This window comes from Neolamprologus multifasciatus, chromosome 1 (assembly GCF_963576455.1).
Source record: "Neolamprologus multifasciatus chromosome 1, fNeoMul1.2, whole genome shotgun sequence".
NCBI lineage: Eukaryota > Metazoa > Chordata > Actinopteri > Cichliformes > Cichlidae > Neolamprologus > Neolamprologus multifasciatus.
In genome coordinates, this window is record NC_140439.1 from 36,804,743 (window position 1) to 36,824,647 (window position 19,905).

At 40.9% G+C, this 19,905-nt stretch overlaps 1 protein-coding gene across 3 annotated transcripts in view; it reads right to left on the minus strand.

Annotated features, from left to right (window-relative positions):
* The window catches only part of znf507 (zinc finger protein 507), a 49,093-nt gene that overhangs the window by 14,052 nt on the left and 15,136 nt on the right, over window positions 1-19,905 (minus strand). For 2 of the 3 annotated variants that reach the window (XM_085184344.1, XM_085184404.1), the window contains exons 5-6: window positions 9,555-9,659; window positions 3,977-4,111 (exon numbers count right to left, since the gene is read on the minus strand). In XM_085184344.1, coding sequence (XP_085040470.1) covers window positions 3,977-4,111; window positions 9,555-9,659 — 240 coding nt within the window. The remainder of the gene's footprint in view (window positions 1-3,976; window positions 4,112-9,554; window positions 9,660-19,905) is intronic. The other variant, XM_085184477.1, reaches the window with a different exon arrangement.

The window sequence follows — 19,905 nt, forward strand, 5'->3', positions numbered from 1 at the left end:
TAACCTTTAACACGCTAACTGAGGCCTGCAGAGTCTGAGGTGGGACGTCCAATCCTAGCAAGACTGTGGCATTGTGTTAACACACCTGAATTCTCCAGATCATCTCATTTTTATTCATCAGGTATATCTGATCGGCAGCAACACCCACCCTCTTAATTCCTATGTAAATCAGGAGGGCTATAGGGCTCACACAAACGCACTCTTTATTAGGACGCAAGCTATAAAATTCCAGGATCTGGTGAAGTTTAAAACAGTGCAAATAATATATAAGGCAAGGAAAGGGATGCTCCCAATCGAAATAAGTAAATGGTTCTTAGAAAGAGAAGGGAGGTATAATTTTAGAGGGAAGTGGAATTTAAAATTACAAAGAGTAAGAACAACATTGAAAAGGATGTCTGTTTCAATAGTGGGAGTTAAATTCTGGAATGAGTTAAAAGAAGAAATAAAGGTCAGTAGTGATATAAACCAGTTTAAAATAAAACTCAAAAGAAATTTTAATGAAGAAAATGCAATTAACCCAAGACAGCAGTCAAACTGATGTTTATTTTCTTCTGCAAATTAGAAAATCTAAATATACAGTAGTTTAGTTGAACATGAGAAAATATTTTTTTGTGATGTTATGTTCTAAGTTGAAGGCGTTGTTTACGTGTTTGTTGTTCAAATTTAGATGATGAGGATGTAAACCTGAGGGGGCTAAATAAGTATATACTTCTGCCTACTTCTTTTCAAACAACTGCATGGAATGATTTTATGAAACGTTGGTGAATGTATATGTTTGAAATAAAAAAAGAACTGAACTGAACTGAACTATAGAAGCAGTAAGGACTGCATAAAAGTTCAGGAAACGTTTCCCCAGTGCAGTGCTTGCATGTGCATGCATTGCCAGAGCTGCATATTCAGCATGTTTTGCACGAAACCCTGCACACTACATCCTTATAACATGAAATTTAGAGTACAAATGATGAAGGCAAGTAGCAGAAAGTCATATATTCTTAACAAAAACAGAAATATAAGCGAGATTTATCATTATTATCACTATGAGTTTTTCTGCAGCCAAATGTTCACAGAAAAACTTGTGACAGCATCCTGCTTCAGAAACAAACCAGAAACACTAAATAAAATGATTTTCTTCGTTTACATGACCACTACCTTTAAAACCATTATAACTAGGGATGCATCGGTACTGCGATATAATAATAAATAATAATAATACATTTTATTTGAGGGCGCCTTTCAGAAACCCAAGGTCACCTTACAAAAAACACAATTAATAAAAGGAACAGTAGTCATAAAATAAGTTAAAATTACAAAGGATTCATATCAAAAATCCTTGAAAGAGTAGTTGTCAAACAGCTAACAGATCATCTGCAGAGGAATGGTTTATTTGAAGAGTTTCAGTCAGGTTTCAGAGTTCATCACAGCACAGAAACAGCTTTAGTGAAGGTTACAAATGATCTTCTTATGGCCTCTGACAGTGGACTCATCTCTGTGCTTGTCCTTCTTGACCTTAGTGCAGCATTCGATACTGTCGACCATAATATCCTATTAGAGCGATTAGAACATGCTGTAGGTATTACAGGTATTGCACTGCAGTGGTTTGTATCATATCTATCTAATAGACTCCAATTTGTGCATGTAAATGGAGAGTCCACTTCACACACTGAGGTTAATTATGGAGTTCCACAGGGTTCAGTGCTAGGACCAATTCTGTTTACATTATACATGCTTCCCCTAGGCAGCATCATTAGAAGACATAGCATACATTTTCACTGCTATGCAGATGACACCCAGCTCTATCTGTCCATGAAGCCAGATAACACACACCAATTAGTTAAACTGCAGGAATGTCTTAAAGACATAAAGACTTGGATGGCCACTAACTTTCTGCTTCTTAACTCAGATAAAACTGAGGTCATTGTACTCGGCGCTGAAAAGCTTAGAAATATGGTATCTAACCAGATTCTTACTCTGGATGGCATTACCTTGGCCTCCAGTAACACTGTGAGGAACCTTGGAGTCATTTTTGACCAGGATATGTCCTTCAACGCACATATTAAACAAATATGTAAGACTGCGTTCTTCCATTTGCGCAACATCTCTAAAATTAGAAATATCCTGTCTCAGAGTGACGCTGAAAAACTAGTTCATGCATTTATTACTTCCAGGCTAGACTACTGCAATTCATTATTATCAGGATGTCCAAAAAACTCACTGAAAAGCCTTCAGTTAATCCAAAATGCTGCAGCAAGAGTCCTGACAGGGACTAGAAAGAGAGAGCATATTTCTCCTGTTTTGGCTTCCCTTCATTGGCTTCCTGTTAAATCCAGAATTGAATTCAAAATCCTGCTCCTCACATACAAGGTCTTAAATAATCAGGCCCCATCTTATCTTAATGACCTTGTAGTACCATATCACCCTATTAGAGCACTTCGCTCTCGCTCTGCAGGCCTACTTGTTGTTCCTAGAGTATTTAAAAGTAGAATGGGAGGGAGAGCCTTCAGTTTTCAGGCCCCTCTTCTGTGGAACCAGCTTCCAGTTTGGATTTGGGAGACAGACACTATCTCTACTTTTAAGATTAAATTAAAACTTTCCTTTTTGCTAAAGCATATAGTTAGGGCTGGACCAGGTGACCCTGAATCCTCCCTTAGTTATGCTGCAATAGATGTAGGCTGCCGGGGGATTCCCATGATGCATTGAGTTTTTCCTTTCCAGTCACCTTTCTCACTCACTATGTATTAACAGACCTCTCTGTATTGAATCATATCTGTTATTAATCTCTGTCTCTCTTCCACAGCATGTCTTTATCCTGTCTTCCTTCTCTCACCCCAACCGGTCGCAGCAGATGGCCGCCCCTCCCTGAGCCTGGTTCTGCCGGAGGTTTCTTCCTGTTAAAAGGGAGTTTTTCCTTCCCACTGTCGCCAAAGTGCTGCTCATAGGGGGTCATATGATTGTTGGGTTTTTCTCTGTATCTATGAAGCGCCTTGAGGCGACATTTGTTGTGATTTGGCGCTATATAAATAAAACTGAATTGAATTGAATTGAAAACAGAGCGTGACAACAGATAAAATCAGCATTAAAGCGAATAAGCCTGTCTAAACAGGTGTGTTTTGAGCTGTGTCTTAAATACGGAAAGGGTGTCAATATTTCTTAGTGCAGGAGGAAGAGAGTTCCAGAGCCGGGGAGCAGAGCGACTGAAAGAATATAGATATTTCATATCTTTATTCTTTATAAAAGAATAAAGATATGAAATTCGCAGTACCGATATGAAATTCCCAGCCGCCCACACATCAGGGAGATAATGGTGCCAAAACTTTCTAAAGAGGTAAAGACAAGCAGTGTGTGCGCGATGTCAGTTCTTGGTTTAACGGCACAGTGGACTGATGATCCACGGGCAGATGGGGAGTTTGTTCGTCAATGCCAAATACTTTTGTTATTTTGTTTGTTTGTTTACATTATGGACACTCTGCAATAATTTAAAAGTTTATTTTATTCTCAAACCTAATTTGTATTTATTTTATTCCAAACAGAAGTGTTTATTTATTATTCTGAAAGCTCGAGACAGTGCCAATAGTTCAGTGATGTAGTTTTGTTAAATTACAATGTGGAGACTCTGCAATAATTTAACAGAAGTGCTTATTTTTCACTTGAAATTTTTTTGTGGTCATTTTTATTAAGATTTTATTTTTTATCGGCAGAGAATAAAATAAAACCTGTCTTCCAATTCATTGCATTTGTGTGTGTGTGTGGTATCGGTATCGTTTTTTGTACTCTGTATCGGCAAGTACTCAGATCCAAGTATCGGTATCGTATCGGTTTGAAAAAATTGGTATCGTTGCATCCCTAATTATAACCTGTATAATCCCAGGACATGAAGAGCACTGCCAGTTGATTTACTGTTGACATTTACAAACACTGAGATAAAACTTGAACGAAGGCTGAAGGACCGAGAGCCCTAAACTAGAGTTTATGTGCTCACCGGCTGCTCTGGGAGATCGCCTCGTTAATGGCTTTGTTAACCTGCTCGTAGTTGTAGTTCTGGTCTCCGGCGTGCTTCCACATGTGGGATTTGAGCGATGGCGGGTGACTGCACACATAGCCGCACAGAGAGCACCTGAAAGAGAGGAGGAGGAAAAAAATAAGTAAATAAATAAATAACGGAGGGAATATGAGAAAGGAGGGAGAGGGGCTCAAGCTGAAGATGATTTAATGTGTGTACTGGGGTTTTACTAATCCTCCTACTTTCTATCAAGAGGAATCATCCTGACTGAACACTCCACGGGGGACGACGAGCTTGAGAGACAGAGACAAAGAGGGGAGAGAGGAAATCGGATTTGCAGCACGCTGCTGGACTCATTTGTCAAAATTAAAGGAATTATGGAGTTTTAGATCCATTCAAACGCTTTCACTTGCAAATATCATTAAGGATAAAGACATCATGCACCCCCTCCCCCCGAACAGCTGACTGAACACGCTCAGAACATGTTATTTATAAAACAAGCCGCGATGTCGTTAAAATGAAATCACATCGCAGTAGACTAGCGTGTGATAATGGCCCGTTTTTCTCCCAGTTACTGACTCGCTTTAGAAAATGTATACATCGTCTCCATCGTCGTCTTGAAGACGCGATCGGGGCCAGTTTATTCTGGAAGCAGCAGATGCTTTTTGACATCACCAAGAAAAAAAACTCCCACAATCTTTTTGGAGCTGACAGATGGTTTTGATGGTGCATTTAAAAATTCTCTCTTCTGCTCCATTTCACAGCGTTGTGCTTTTGTGTTGCTTCGCATCACGCTTGACGCCTCGAGGCCTCAAAGAGTAATGAGAAATTTAAAACTAAATAAAATAATCTCCACAAAAGGATCGGGGAAAATCTATAGCCAATTAATCCAGCCCGTCAGCGTCCCGCAAAGACTGAACCAACGGCCGTCAAACGGCTGCCTCTGACAGGCGAAGTCAATCAAACTCTGCCGTGTTCGTTTGTTTGCTTTGCTTCCTTTCTGCTGCTGAGAAAACTGACAGCACGGAGCCAACGACTGGAACCAGATCCACCTTCTACAGGTGAAAAAGGAATTTTAAATAGAAATGGAGTAATGTGACACACACACGTGCACACACAGGTCACCAGCAAAGGTACCGTCACACCAAGTCTACCTCACAACTCTGTAAATGTGACTTTCTTTTTCTGCGGTGCCGTAAAAATCACAGATTTAGTTTCAAGTCTTGAGTCTTTATACTTTGTTTTCAAGGAGTCACACTTTCTTTTATTTGTATAGCGACCAAATCACACCAACAGTTGTCTCAAAGTGCTTTATACTGTAAGGTAGAGGCTCTACAGTAATACAGAGAAAACCCGAACAAGGCGACCCGCCGCATGAACACGCGCTCGGTGACAGTGGGAAGGAAGAAACCTCCGGCAGCGCCAGGCTCAGGGAGGGGCAGCCATCTGCTGCGACCGGTTGGGGGTGAGGAGAGGAAGCCGAGACAAAGACACACTGGGGCAGTGATTAATAATAATGTCTAAATGCAGAGTGGAGTATGAACTCATGATGTCATGAGACGTCTTTTGGTTGGTTTTTGAAGGTGCAACCCTAGAATAAGCGTGTCCCTGAGGGGGGAGTGGTGACTGGAGCAGACTTCACTCGACATGTAGTGAAGGAAACTGAGGTGATGAGGAGGTGCTGTGTAGAAATGCAGATGCAGAGATGGAGCAGTTTTTGCAAAGAGGACAGAAAAGGCTGCGGGGGACGAAGAGGGAGGGAGGAGCATAGATTCACAGGTATAAGAGTGGAGGAAGGTGCACACAGGTGGACTACAACAGGTTGTGTGTGCCCAGCTCCATTCATGATGTAAACAGGCTCCTGTTACCGCAAAATCTAATGATGCATCACTTTTGCTGCTTGTACAAACCTGGGACATTTTATTTGTTAATGCTTGGTTACATCTGTGGCAGATCTCTCTCCATCCTCCCTCCACGTTGGGCGCGGCTCCCTGTGATTGGTCCTCTGCTCTCGACAGTGAGCCAGCATTTAAATCTGTGCAGCGTCACGAGAGATTTGCTCCAGTGTGATAATCCCTGAAACCCTGAGATCCTCGACAGAAACCCGTTAACTGTTTCTGCCTCACAGCTGGAGACAAAAGGTGATCGAGGGCTTTGTGTTTGGGCTCCTCGGTGTGGAATGACCTGCCCGAGGACATCCGGTGTCTTCCTTTTAAATCACTGCTAAAGACTCATATCCTCCATTTTTGGTCATTTTTAGTATATATTTTTTATTTTAACATTAATTTTAAGGTGGAATCACATTATTATCTTATTTTGATGCTGCACTTTAGGCATTTATAACAAATATGTAAATTTCTTTTGTAATTTCTCCCAGTTTGTTCTTTTATTCTCTGTTACTGGGAAGCACTCTGTTACCCTGCTATACAAATTATTATTATAATAAATCGGAAACTGAAAATTCAGACGGTGTCTTGTTAGTTTTAATTGAGTATTTGCAAAAAGGACACTGTAAGTAACGAGCACCAGTAGGGATGGGTATCGAAAACCGGTTCCCACTGTTTCAATTCCTTGGAATTGTTTGCCATTTTTACAAACGATTCCCTTATCAATTCCAGTCGCTCCGAATGACGTCACCACGTTGCGGAGCGTCATTTACCTGGCAGGAAACACGGCGGCTCAAACGCTCAAAAGTTTGATTATACTTTTCGAGAACGGATGACAACAGGGCAACTTGCAATACTTGCAAAGTAGATATTTCATTTAAGGAAGGAAACACTACGAATATGCAAAAGCATTTGCTCACAAAACACACGATGACCTTAAATGAATGTCGTGTTTTTAATTCCGCTCCGGACTCGTGAATCTCAACCCAGCAGCAGCGGTAACGTTTGCACGTCCTCTCCCGTTAATGCGGCAGGTAAATAATCAACTAACAGTGCATATTATGTTAGCGCGATCTGCCTTATTACAAAACCTGCCATTACTGTGCATTTAGGTGACCATGATGAGAGAGACAGACAGAGTCTGGCTCAGATGCTGGCAGTTCTCGCTGCAGTCTACCGTAGCGTCTCCTTTCAGGCCAGGATAGACGAATGTCACCGAGCAGTTACTCAGTTTGTGGTCAAAGGCTTGAACCCATTTGCCACAGCAGATGATTTTCAGTAAGTGAATGTGTTTAATTGTAGGCAGGGACATTACTGGATATTCTTGTGTAATTGCTACAGAAAAATTTATGTTATACTTTGTTATTGCTACAGAAGAATATTTATTTTATTAATATTTTACACCGTGACACCCTATCAAAGAGCCGTAGGCTGGATCTCTTAAGATCTCACTGTTGGGTTTGTAAGGCCATGTTACTCCTAAATTTCTCTCTTGTTCAAAGAGAAGATATAAAACAAAGATCTAAGCTAATCGACCTTAGTGTTCTCCTTTTTTAAAAATAAGAATCGATAAAGAATCAAATCATTAAACAGAATCGAAAATGGAATCGGAATCGTGGAAATCTTGTCAACACCCATCCCTAAGCACCAGCAGTCGCAGCATGTTATGTCTAGCGTTCTCCAAGACTCGCTGCGACGCCTCGCTTCAGACCAAACAAAAGGTGTGAAAGTCACCCGAAAAGTCAAGATATCTCATCCTCTGCTACTTTACTTTTAAAGCAGTCCGTCTCCCTCGAGTCCCTCCTCGTTATGAAAGTGCTGCGCTAAAGCGAAAGAAGGCAGCGTCTGTGCCATTTTGAATGTATGGAAACGAGCGTTGAAGCCTCGCAGGTACGGAGGACAAGTGCTCAGTGAAGTGGAAATCAGCAATCAGAGTCTCGCTCGGGGTTGAGCATTTAACATTTTAAGGAGAGTCGAGTGTTGACTGCCATTCACTTTCTCCACCCGCCATCCACTAAACTTGCAATCAGAAGCCCACTTCTTAAATCTCCGGACTGAGAGTGCACGCACGTGGTCACAAACAGGTTCTGACCCACACAGGTAACCTACAGGTCTTTCAAATAACACTTTAAAGAAAATCTAAGGTCATATGTTCCCAAGTAAATGCAATGCTGATTCAAAATCAACACTAGTGTAAAAGTCTGAATGTGTTTATTAACCCTTTAAAACCGGTCAGAGCAGCACGCTCCGTTTTGCGTAACTATTTTTAAATCCCGGTAGCTCTGCAACCACGTGAGCTAGCGCAATAATTTTTTTTGCATATGAAACCAGAGGAGTTGTACTTACATCTTATACCATCAGCTTGTCCTCGGTCACAGTTTCCTTCCACATATAGCTTTGCAAAAACTGCATAAAAAGCACTTGCAGCAACAAAAACATAATATTCCAGAAACACGCTTTGCCGATCCGATCAGCTGTTCGTAACACTTCCTACGTCCATCAGCACGAACTATCGCATGTCTGCCATGACCTGCCCGAAACCGGAAGTGACATCATTTTGCAGAAATGTAGTTTTTTACCATCAAGGCCTCATGAGCCTATACTGGTGTTTTTAAAAGTTATCTTTGACTTTATGACTTTCTGTGTCGTTTCTGGGATGCTTAGGACTCATATTGCACTGCTGGAAATAGTTTATTTTGATGCATATGCTGCTTTTTTGCAAATTTGCATTATAATATTTATTTTCGTTTTTCCTGCAGTATATAAAAATTGGTGTATTTCAAAAATAAAACTATGAAGACACTTAAAATAAACTTCCTGTGGTGGGAAACTATTTTGTGCAACTTTTTTGTATTTACAGTTTTGAGGGATAAGCCTCTTAAATTTCTCTAACTAGAAATATATGTTAAAAAAACAAACGATTTTCAATTTTTTTGTAGTTTTTTGCACTTTTTTGCAATTTATGTAATTACTATGCACTTAATGCATACATATTATTAAAATCTGGGCTATAATGGTTGTATTGATGTATAGCAACTTGAAATGCTCCCAAAAATGTCTCCACAGCATGTAAACATATAATATAAGCTCTGGCGGACTTGGTTCTATGGTAAGTCTTAAAGGGTTAATGTGCAAAGGACACAAAACATTCAACTTTGTCTATAGCAGCAGGCTTCTTTAGGGTTTCCTGCTGGAGTCAACTGATTAATCTCATCCTACTAACATATTTAAAAAAATGAAGGCTGAAAGGGCTGAACGTGGGTGATGACACATTTTAAACTGATCCAAACTAAATTTAAGACGATTTCACCAGTGAAACTGGGCAGACCGATAAGATGAGCTGGACAACGATTGGTGATAAGGAGCATCAGTCCTCCTGACCACAGACTGGATTTTCAGGCTGGAGAGTGATCGCTAACAACTGAGCAGCTGGCTGCATAAATTTATGTTTTCACCCACCTACAGACTGCCGTCTTTGTCTCTGAATTTCGCCTCGACACTGGTTGAAACTACAGACTGTGGCGTTTGGAGGGAATTCGATTAGAACACGTGTTCGTAACACAGCACGCAGCTTCTTCTGGACACACACAGCTCTTCCTTCTCACCTCAGAAGTCCAGCGGTCATTGTTATCGTCGCTCCCTGTGGTGGGAGCGTGTTTGAAGTTTCTCACCTGTACTGCTCCAGCAGCTGCACAGCCTGGTGCTCCTGAGGGTGCCTCCTCATGTGGCTCTTTAAACTGTTCATGTTGGTGGTGGCGAAATCGCAGCTGCAGCACCTGCCGGGGGCATTTAGAAAGAAGAAAGAGAGATAGAGACAGAGCAGCTTATTTAACTGGGAAATGCAGTTACAGAAGCAGCGTTTTGATGTCAGTGTGTTGAGATAAAGGACTTGGAGCAAAGCAGGCAGGACATTCCTACTTTAACAAAAGAAATAAATCAGTGTTTTCTACTTTCTTACACTTGCACTGTGGCTGAGCGATGAAACTGGCACTTCCAGTAGCTTAGAGGCAGATAGGGCACTGTACAAGGGTTGCAGGAAGAGGATACACTCGACTCGCTGCCATAAGCTGCACAGCATTAAAGTCTCTCACACACACAAACACACACTTCAAAATTGATTTCACCACAGTGGAAATGTTTGGATTCATTTTTAGGTTAATTTGGCTCAAGCTACAAACTGCTTTCTCCTGTAACTACAACAACTGCAACATGTGGGCTGGATTAATTGCACATATTAATATTCCAGCAACTGTAATTCAAGGAGAGAACAAACTGTGAGTTTATCATAAATTATTTATGGAGCTTTGGTTTATTGTGTGCTACATGGAAATGAATGTGGCCTTGCCCCGAGAAACTTAAACGTGTAGAAAGGTATCGCTTCCCAGTTTGGAGCTTTTGAGAAAGCAACAGGTTAACTGTAAATATAAATTAAAGCAGCTTTGAGAGTATTTTTGTTTCCTTTTCCTACCAAACTTATTTAAACATCTTTTTTTTAACAAATTATTTAACTTTACAGATGCTGAGAGGCAGGTTTTGTCACATTAGGTCAGAGTCTAGAAAATTGCTTCTGACTTTATGCTAAACTAGGCTAAGCTAAGCTATGGTTGCTAACACCCAGGAGTTGACAGTATGCGGGTCACCTAGCATATAAAAGGGTAGTTATATTGCTGGGTAATGATTTGTGCAACGAGTTACATGAGAAATGAGAACAGAAAAGTACTTATTGGCTGCTAACGCTACTGGAAATAAGAGCATTTAGGAACCTAATAAATGATTATAAGCTTACAGTAGAATATCAGAATGTTTTCAATCAAACCATTTCTTCCCCATAAACAGATAAGATAAGTACATTACATTTCCAGCTGTTTAATAATGGTAATATTATGGGCAGACCCTGAACGACCAGCAGGGCTCTGCAACAGATCTAACAGGGATCCTAATAAACTACAGCATGTACTGGGCTCTATGTTTTCATACTCGTGTTGAACGGTTTGACGAATGAATACTAATAAGAGTTTCAGGCATGATAATGGGCATCTTTGCACTCTGCTGTTTCCCTTCAAGTCCTTCTGTAATGCTATCAGATGATAGCAGCGATGGTATTACTGTCAGTGTTACTGTATAACGTTCAGACCTCATACTCAATTCCAATTATGTATTCCAACTCCTGACTGCACGGATTTCCTCTAACAGCTGACGGCCTGCACGGGCAGAGAACAGCAGGTGAGTTAGAGGCGACCCATCGTGCTCGTTTGTAGATTCATAGTTTTATTCTTGGACTCCATGAAAGTATTTTCTCAGAATTTAAAGTTCAAATTAATTCCTTTTTATTTTTTTACTAGGCCTTTGTGCAGGTAGAGGTTTATCTCCCTTTGCACTACCCTAATGCAACTTTCTCTTGATTTGATACCCCAAAATGCTTAAGTGGTTGGATCTTCTGGGGCAGGGGTGTTGAACTCCAGGCCTCGAGGGCCGGTGTCCCTGCAGGTTTTAGATGTTTCCTTGATCCAACACAGCTGATTTAAATGGCTAAATTACCTCCTCAACATGTCCTGAGGTTCTCCAAAGGCCTGATAATGAACTGATCACTTGATTCAGCTGTGTTGACCCAGGGTGAGATCTAAAACCTGCAGGACACCGGCCCTCGAGGCCTGGAGTTCGACACCCCTGTTCTGGGGGATGAGATGAACAGATGCCGACTTTCAATCAAGTCAAGGATTAGAAAAGACAAAACTGCCAGAACCTGAGAGCCTACGTGGCCCAAACGTAACATTTCCTTCATACTGACCACATTATTTGAAACATTGTATTCATATTAAACATGGTCAATGTATTGTCATGTAAATAAAGGTTTTCCCTGGACTCTATTAAGTCATGTGAAAAAACGACGTGCACCCTTTGATTCAGAAGGCTGTGGAAGCAGGAATAACTGAAGTATGGCTGTAACAGTTCTCACATCACCGTGGAGGAACGTTTCCTCACACGTTCTTTTTCAAAACAACATTGCTTCGATTAATTAAAGGTCTGCAGGTATTTGTTTATCCACAGCTCTCCTGAGGTCCTGCCACAGCATTTTAATGAGGTTGAGTCTGAAATTTGACTGGGTCACTGTAATTCTTATGTTTTCCAGTCATTCTGTTATAGATTTGCTGGTGAGTTTGGGATCGTTGTCCTGTTGCATCACTATTTCGGCCGTCTGACATGTAGCGTATACTTTGGTGCACAGAGGACTTCATGTTTGACTCAGTGACTGGAAGGTGCTCAGGTACAGGGGATGCAAAACAAGCCCAAATCATCACTCCTCCGCAGGGCCGTGCAGAGAGGTTTAAAGGGGCGGGTGCTCAAAGTTAAAAAGGGGCACATTGAACCAGGCTGAATAACAACAACACACATTCATCAAGAATCTAATATGGGAAGGGCAGGGCTGTGTTGATCTGAGACTGTAGACAGTAAAAAGTCCATAGGAGAGATGGTAGCTGATTAAACAAGTGTCATGAGATAATAACAAAATGCAAAGATTGGTGACAGCGCTTGGAACCATAAGGCAACAAAAACTGTGAGAAATAATTTAGGCTCTGCCTGTGAATCACTCTTTGCTTCTCTTCTTCCTTCCATCATTTCATATATCACTCTCCCCTTGCTGTCTATCTGAGAACAAGGCACAACTTGCTATTGCAATAAACTATAATCTAATTATCCACACCTAACAACTCTTGCACTTAATCTATAATAAAATGATGACAGAAAAATGTTATAGCACTGCCTTTAGTAGCCTCACACAGCTCCTACTGTTTCCTCCTCATGTCCTTACCAGGCATGTCTGGACAATGTTATATCATGAGTAATATATATATTTTTAATCCATCTAAATAAAACACACACATGCACACACAGTGACATTTTAGACCTTCTTCAGAATACTGTACTATGGGCATCACGGTGCTGATCCAGAATCCTTACATTATTATTTATTACTAGAGCTACAATAATAAAGCAATGAGGAGGGAGAAGTAATAAATATGAAATAATGTATTTATGATTCCATTTGTTTCACTATCCACTCTGTGCAGGGGCAAAGCTTTTTTAAACTGTAGAGATACAATCATTTTACTGTAGAGATACAATCATTTTACAGCAGTAAAAACCAAAAATTTGGTTTTTACTGCTGTAAAAACCAAATTTTGTCTTATTTAAAATATAAATCTAATATAATCTGCTTCTTAATGTATGTTCTTTAAAATACAGTGTGTGTTTTTTAATATATTATAATTATAATAAGGCATAATTATGTGGACATGCATATTAGATCGTTTTTTAGTGAAATATAATCCCTCCAGAAAGGCAGGAAAAGCCCGGAAACTTCCTTTAAAACTAAATATGTTCCCTAAAACGGTGACAGAGCTACAGACCCATGACAGCCTTACACAGGTAGCCAGCAGCTATGACCAGCACTACTTGTACAGTTAATAAAAGGACAGGTAATGTTTGTCGCGCTGTTGCACACAAAGCACGCTCGTTTGTTTCAGTTCGTCAGTTGCAACAAGACAACTTACCAACGTGTACATGATAAGCTAATACTCCTGTGTGCTATACACTACAGTGTACGCTGTACACCTACTTACTGGTTTTGTCGCATCAGTCTGTGTCTCTGAGTTAATTTGTGTTTCTCCTACAGCACCGCTAAAAATGCGCGTGCTCTTTGTGAGCTCGTTCCCGGCTCGTAACCAGCGCGTTCTGCCGTCAAGGGCGATCATTGGTTAAATGTGATCATGTGACTGATGCAAGCCAGATCCTTTTATTTAGCAAAACTGTGATTAATAGTTAAATATTATTGTTGAGGGGCACAGACAGGACTCCGCACGCACACACACATTAAAAAAAATAAATAATTTTTTTTAAAAAGTTGCCTCAACAAAAGGGCACTTTGGGCACCCATCAGGAAAGGGGCGGGTGCTCAAGCCCCTCTAGCCCCCCCCCTCTGCACGTGCCTGCTCCTCCGAAAACTGTGATTGGACGTTTGCACGAGTCGTGTCTGCAAACCTGAGCCGTGCTGCCATGTTTAGAGAAAAGAGGCTTTCTCCTGGGAGTCCTTCTAAACAAGCCATACTTGCTCCACTTATTCCTACTGTGCTGCAATGAACCTGAAACTTTGACATGCCAACTGAGGCTTGTAGAGTCTGGGATGGAGCTCTGGGGTTTTCTGCAGCTTCTCTGACCTTGGGTTCGACCTTGGGTTCATTTGCTGGGACGTCCACTCCTGCCAAGAGTGCAGCTATGTATTAACACGCATCAGAGTGCTTCAGACCAGCAAACTGGTGAAACATCTGCTTTTATAGGAGGTGCTGATGATTAACCAAGCACATCTGATTAGCAGCACCTGGCTGCTACTTGCCTTTACAATCCTATGGAGGGAGTAAACATTTACTTCACTTTCACATGACTGTATGCAGCAGAAAATAAAAATAGGCAGACCGAGCCTGCTTTAACGGTGATGTAATCATACCCAAAAACAAAGGAGCAAATTTAAACCTGTGTATGATATTTTGGTGAAACACTGCATACATCAGAGCGCACAGCGGCCGTGCACAGTGTTTGATTACGTGTAAAAACATCGCAGCCTGTGCATATTTTTACAGTGACAGTCTTCTGTGTGACTGATGTGCTGACTTTCAGCTTTTATTGGAGGATGTTTACTTCCAGCTTGGGTGTTGAACAGCACAGAACTGTAGCCCTGTCATTATCCTTCTGCACTGCACTCGAAGCTGAAAGTCAGCACTTCAACCTCCAGTGTGCTGGAGCACAGAGCCAAAGCCACAGAAAACGTGGCAGCCCACACTGCACTGCTCTGACACGACACGCGTTCAGATGTAGGCGTTTCTTTCTGATATTACACACTTTAAATGTGCAATATGTGCACGTGAGCAGGCAGAAATGTGAGTTTTGCCAGTTTAAGTGTAAAAGTAAAGGGTTTGACCTTTACGTGTTGACATTTAATTTAGGCCTTTAATTAACAGTATTCTCATTAGGGATTAATCTGCCCATCGGCTTCTTGTCTAATCGAGGATTTGCTTTGGTTATCAAATGTCATAAAAAAGTGAAAAAGTCAGGGTACAGTTTTCTATCGCACATCTGAAAGAGAAAAGTGGAAGCCTGACATTTGAGAAGCTGGAAACATTTAAAAAATAAAAAAAAGGAAGTCCAAATTGATTTCTGTGGACTGACTAGTCACTGCAGGTTCACTTTAATCTCAGGTGTAATTTGATCTGTCCTCATGAAAGCACGAGGATACGGGCATAACAAGCATGCAGGGACCTGCTTCATCCAGCCACTCGTTTTCCTCACTGCCAAAATATTAAAAAATCTCCTGTTTCCACCTGTTTGCATGTGCTTTCCTCAATATTCACACCTGCATGAGCCAGCAACACCCGACTCTTTATTCTCACACAAGCACCTCACAGGATTTTTGATCACACTGACTAAACTAAATTGGAAGCTGCCTGACCTTTACACGAGCGAAAAGAAATCAGGCGAATATAATTCTGACTTCTGAGCACAAACGTCAGCGTTCTGTTAAGAAACCAACCTAAAGTTTGTGCTTTGAGTTAAATCTTTGCTAACACAGAGACAAAGTGAGGGCACTGTGTGACAGAGTGTGCCTGTGCCCACACTGAGATCGCTGTGCTGCTGGGAGCATTTCTAGGCGATTACTGCCCTCTAAAGGACTAATTTAAAATGACATGCAGAGCTCAAGTATCTCTTAAAGTAATAGGACGTGAATGAGAATTAGCAAATAGAATTTAAATAGCTCAGTGTGCCTCAAAGGGGAACTCAAAACTAAAAAAAAAGGCTGTCGCCATGCAGAAGTCACAGTGAGCTCTAAAAAAGTCCTCTTTTCACTTAAAGTGGACACCAACAAACCCTTCACTATACACTCATGCAGAGTTTTATTTCTGACATGCAGGAAACGCCAATTTTATGCAACTTGCATCAAACGAGACATGCAATGAACCTGAGAAACTGGAGAGCTTTCAGTCTACTTCCTGATGTATCAGCGTCTTGCTAAAGGTCATATTCCTGCAACCAGCATTATTCCGTACATTCAAATAAACAAACACAGCATGACGGCAAACACGAAGAAATGGAAAACTTTCCAAGCATGAAGAGCAGAACGTGAACAGTTTCAATGAAAAAGCCGCTGCATTTGTTCCCCACCGAACCTGCTGTCTCAACACGGGGGGTCAATTTTAACCCAACACACCCCCTACAAACACACACACACATACACACAATTAATCAACGATATCTGCAAAAGATCTTAGGTGGTTTTAGGAACTTTAATATTCATTATGAAGATCAACTAGAAACGGCTGGTTTTCAGTTTCACATCACTACGAAGGATCCTCACTGAACAGAGGGCGTGGCTTATGACGCCTAGAGTCAACAATGCAGCTTTTAGAAACCTTCCAAGGCACGTCAACGCCCACTTACATCTTACTTCTGGTTACTCCAATAAGTCACATGATAGGGCGAGGCAAGGTCTCACAGTAGTTCCTCCCAAAACCTCTGATGGTATTGGCCCATGCCTTTTTTCACACCATGTGAGGCTCATGATTAATAGGAGGTCAATGATCCTCTTAAGGGACGACCCTCCACTAGGGTTTAAATACCTGATTTTAGAGCTGAAGAAGCTACTTGGATGAGAGGTGAATGTCTTCACCAAACTTTCTGTCCAAGCTCCTTCCACTACCATGATGTGGACACCTACGTGAAACACAGAAAATGTGTTTTGCTTTACTCAGAGACAAAATATTTGACCCTGAGGGGAAAAAGCCACTAAGGCCACGTCCACACTAATGTGTTTTCGTTTTCTCTCCGTTTTGGCTTCCCGTCCACACTGAGACGGCGTTTTGGCTCAAGGAAAACGCCTACATTGGAAAACGGTGCTTTCATGGAGCAGTGTGGACAGCGAACCCGGAGCCTTTTCAAAAACGATGACACATTTTAGTCATGTAGTACCAACTGGTACCAAACGGGGAGAGCATATAACCCCAGTTTTAGCTTCTTTACACTGGCTTCCTGTCTCCTACAGGATCCAATTTAAACTTAATGCCCAAGCCCCTCCTTACCTGTCTGAGCTCCTCTCTGCTCCAGGAAAAACCACGAGGTCTAGCTCAAAACTAATGCTGTCCATCCCACGGACTAACCTCAAATCCCGTGGTGATAGATCCTTCTCTGTGGCAGGTCCCAGACTTTGGAATAGTCTCCCCTTAAATATTAGATCTGCACAAACACTTGAGAAATTTAAATCATTACTAAAGACACATTTCTACGCCCCGGCTTTTAACTCACTATAACTCAAGCATTTTGGTCTTATTTGAATTAGTTTAGTTATTGTTTTAATTCTTTTACTGTCCTATTATTGTTTTTTATTGTTATTATTGTATCACATTGTTGCTTTTTAATACCATTTTTATATTGTTAAGCACTTTGTGCAGCATCGGCTGTTTGAAATGTGCTATATAAATAAATTTGACCTTGATGCAGTCATGTGACCGATTAAACTAAAACAGCAGAGGGCGTTATACAGCAGTTGTTTTGTTTGCCCTCAATTTCGACTATTAAAGATTAATATCAGTCTGTACCTGCTCCAGAGCTTTTCTTCAAATTCTTTAATTCTCACTCGCTTTTGCAACTTCGTACTTTTGTGTTACTCGCAGCAACAACTCCACCTCATTGTTAGTCCACTGAAAAAACTCGGTGCTTTTAACATTCTGCTGCGACGTCTCAAAGAGCCTGAAACGAAACAAACGGCAGACAGAAATGAGGCAGGTCGTATCGTCTTGCGTTTCACGCATGAGCAGCACTGGAACGTAAGTGTATTTTGGCCGTTTCAACGTGGACGCACAACTCTGTGAAAATGACTGAAAACACTACTGCCTGCAGGCTGCCTTTGCGCTACCACCACTAAAGTATTAAACAAGCACAAAACATTAAATAATGTATGAAATGTGGGCACTTTTATAAGATAATTTGATAATTTACTGCTTTAATTCTCCTGGAGAAAAGCAGAATCTGACTGTTTGCTGTTCTCTGGTAGAGGGATGCATCTTCAGCTAAGACGACAGCGTTCAGATTTGTTCGGCTTTCACAGTTGGTGAAGTTTTGCTGTTTCCACTCTTTTTTCCATCACTACATTAATCTCTACAAACACTTATCACCTGATACACTGGTGCTAGCTTCCTGTTAAATCCAAAAATTATTTTAGGATCCACAGACTTATGTGTTCTCAGTTTCTCTGCCCTAATGTAATGCTCGACTTTAATGTCTTCACACCAGCTGTTTCTGTCCCACGAGGTCAGTGGAAGATCGTGCCGTTGCTCCAAAAATCCAGAAAAACCTTCCTCACGCGATCAAATGTTCAGCTTCCACTGACAGCACTCAAACATCCTAACACTTGCTACTTATTTTAACAATTTTTATTTTAATAATTAATCCCTATCATTTTTAAAAAGAATCCTGTTGACTTGAGATTTTTGTGTATATCATGCTTATCTTAATAATCTTATACGTATTCATCTGCACACACGCAATGAAGCAAGTCTGAAACAGGAAACAGAATAAATGTATCCAACTTTGCTTATTTTCTATTAATTTTTAAGCTGAAAATGTCAAACTGTGCACGTTCTTTGAATTATTGTAGCTTAGTAATGTTTCAAATGAATACTCACTTCACTGCGCTCATAAATGATTAAACATCTAATAAAAACTCCTCTAGGTTTACAAGAAACCATCAATCACAATTCACCCAGCGTTACCGCCACAGGCTAAAGGCATCGCAGGCATCACTAAGGGGCTACACTTCACTGGGAATGGGTCACACCCCCCGGGAAGCTAAGATGAGAATTGGGAGCAACAATCTTATGCTATTTTTTTTGTTTGCACTCTATGCATCAGAATTCATTCAGATAATTCAAATAAACAGTGGAGATATTGGAAGGTCTGTTGGTTTGTGCTTGCATTAATGCTTGCATGACGTTCTGAGCAAGATCTTACTGGAGCCTGAATTTCAAACAGGACACGTATGAATCAAATGCAGGACCACAGCCGCTGTAGGAACTTTATGACGTTTGGAAAGGGTGTGGTATTGTTCCATATCGCTTTATAACTTATTTACTACCTTTTTCTCACTCGCTATCACTCATTCTCATACATGTTCTGCTGTTAGACTTGGGGTTGTGCAACAGCTCGCTCAAAGTTCAGTTTGCACAGACTGACATGAACAGGAACCTTTACGATCAATATTTTGTAAAACTAAAAATGATCAATTTCAAGGTCATTCTGAAGAAGCTGCTCTGATCCTTCTCTAGCTCTCCACACACACGCAAAATAATAAACATCATTAAATACACTCACAGACAGATCACTGTCAAAAACCAAAGGGGAAAAAAGGCAACTGTGTTTTACCACTTAAACAATGTGTCACACTGCAGGAACCTTCAAACAGATAACAGAAAAGCGATCATTCAGCTCTGCGGGCCGTTTGCGCTGTTGATTCACCGTCGTACCCTTCAGCAACGGTTTGTTGTTATCATCAATCACTCGCAGATATTTCCCAAGACTGTCTGTTTCAAATTCACTGCCGACGACGTGGCCGACGTTCTGATTTGTTTTTTCACACCCGGCGGGTCCAATTCCCATAGAAATGTAAGATTTCTGGGGAAATTGGAGAATCTGTAGTGATTTGCTGAGAAAACTCTTCAAATCTACAATCTTCATACACATAAGACCTCAGCATTAATGCTGGTAGCCGAATGGCCACGATCATTAGTCATGTAGACCAACTGTATTGTACAGTGTACCGTTTCACCCTTACAACAGCCAGTCACACATTTATTTCTTCTATCCATTTAGTTTAACATTTAGTAAAAAAGGTGAAATTTTATGAAAAGAATCTTTTTAAATGTTCCCAGTAACATTAAGTGCTGCACAGAGTGCATCATAACGAAGCTGCTCCCAGCTCGC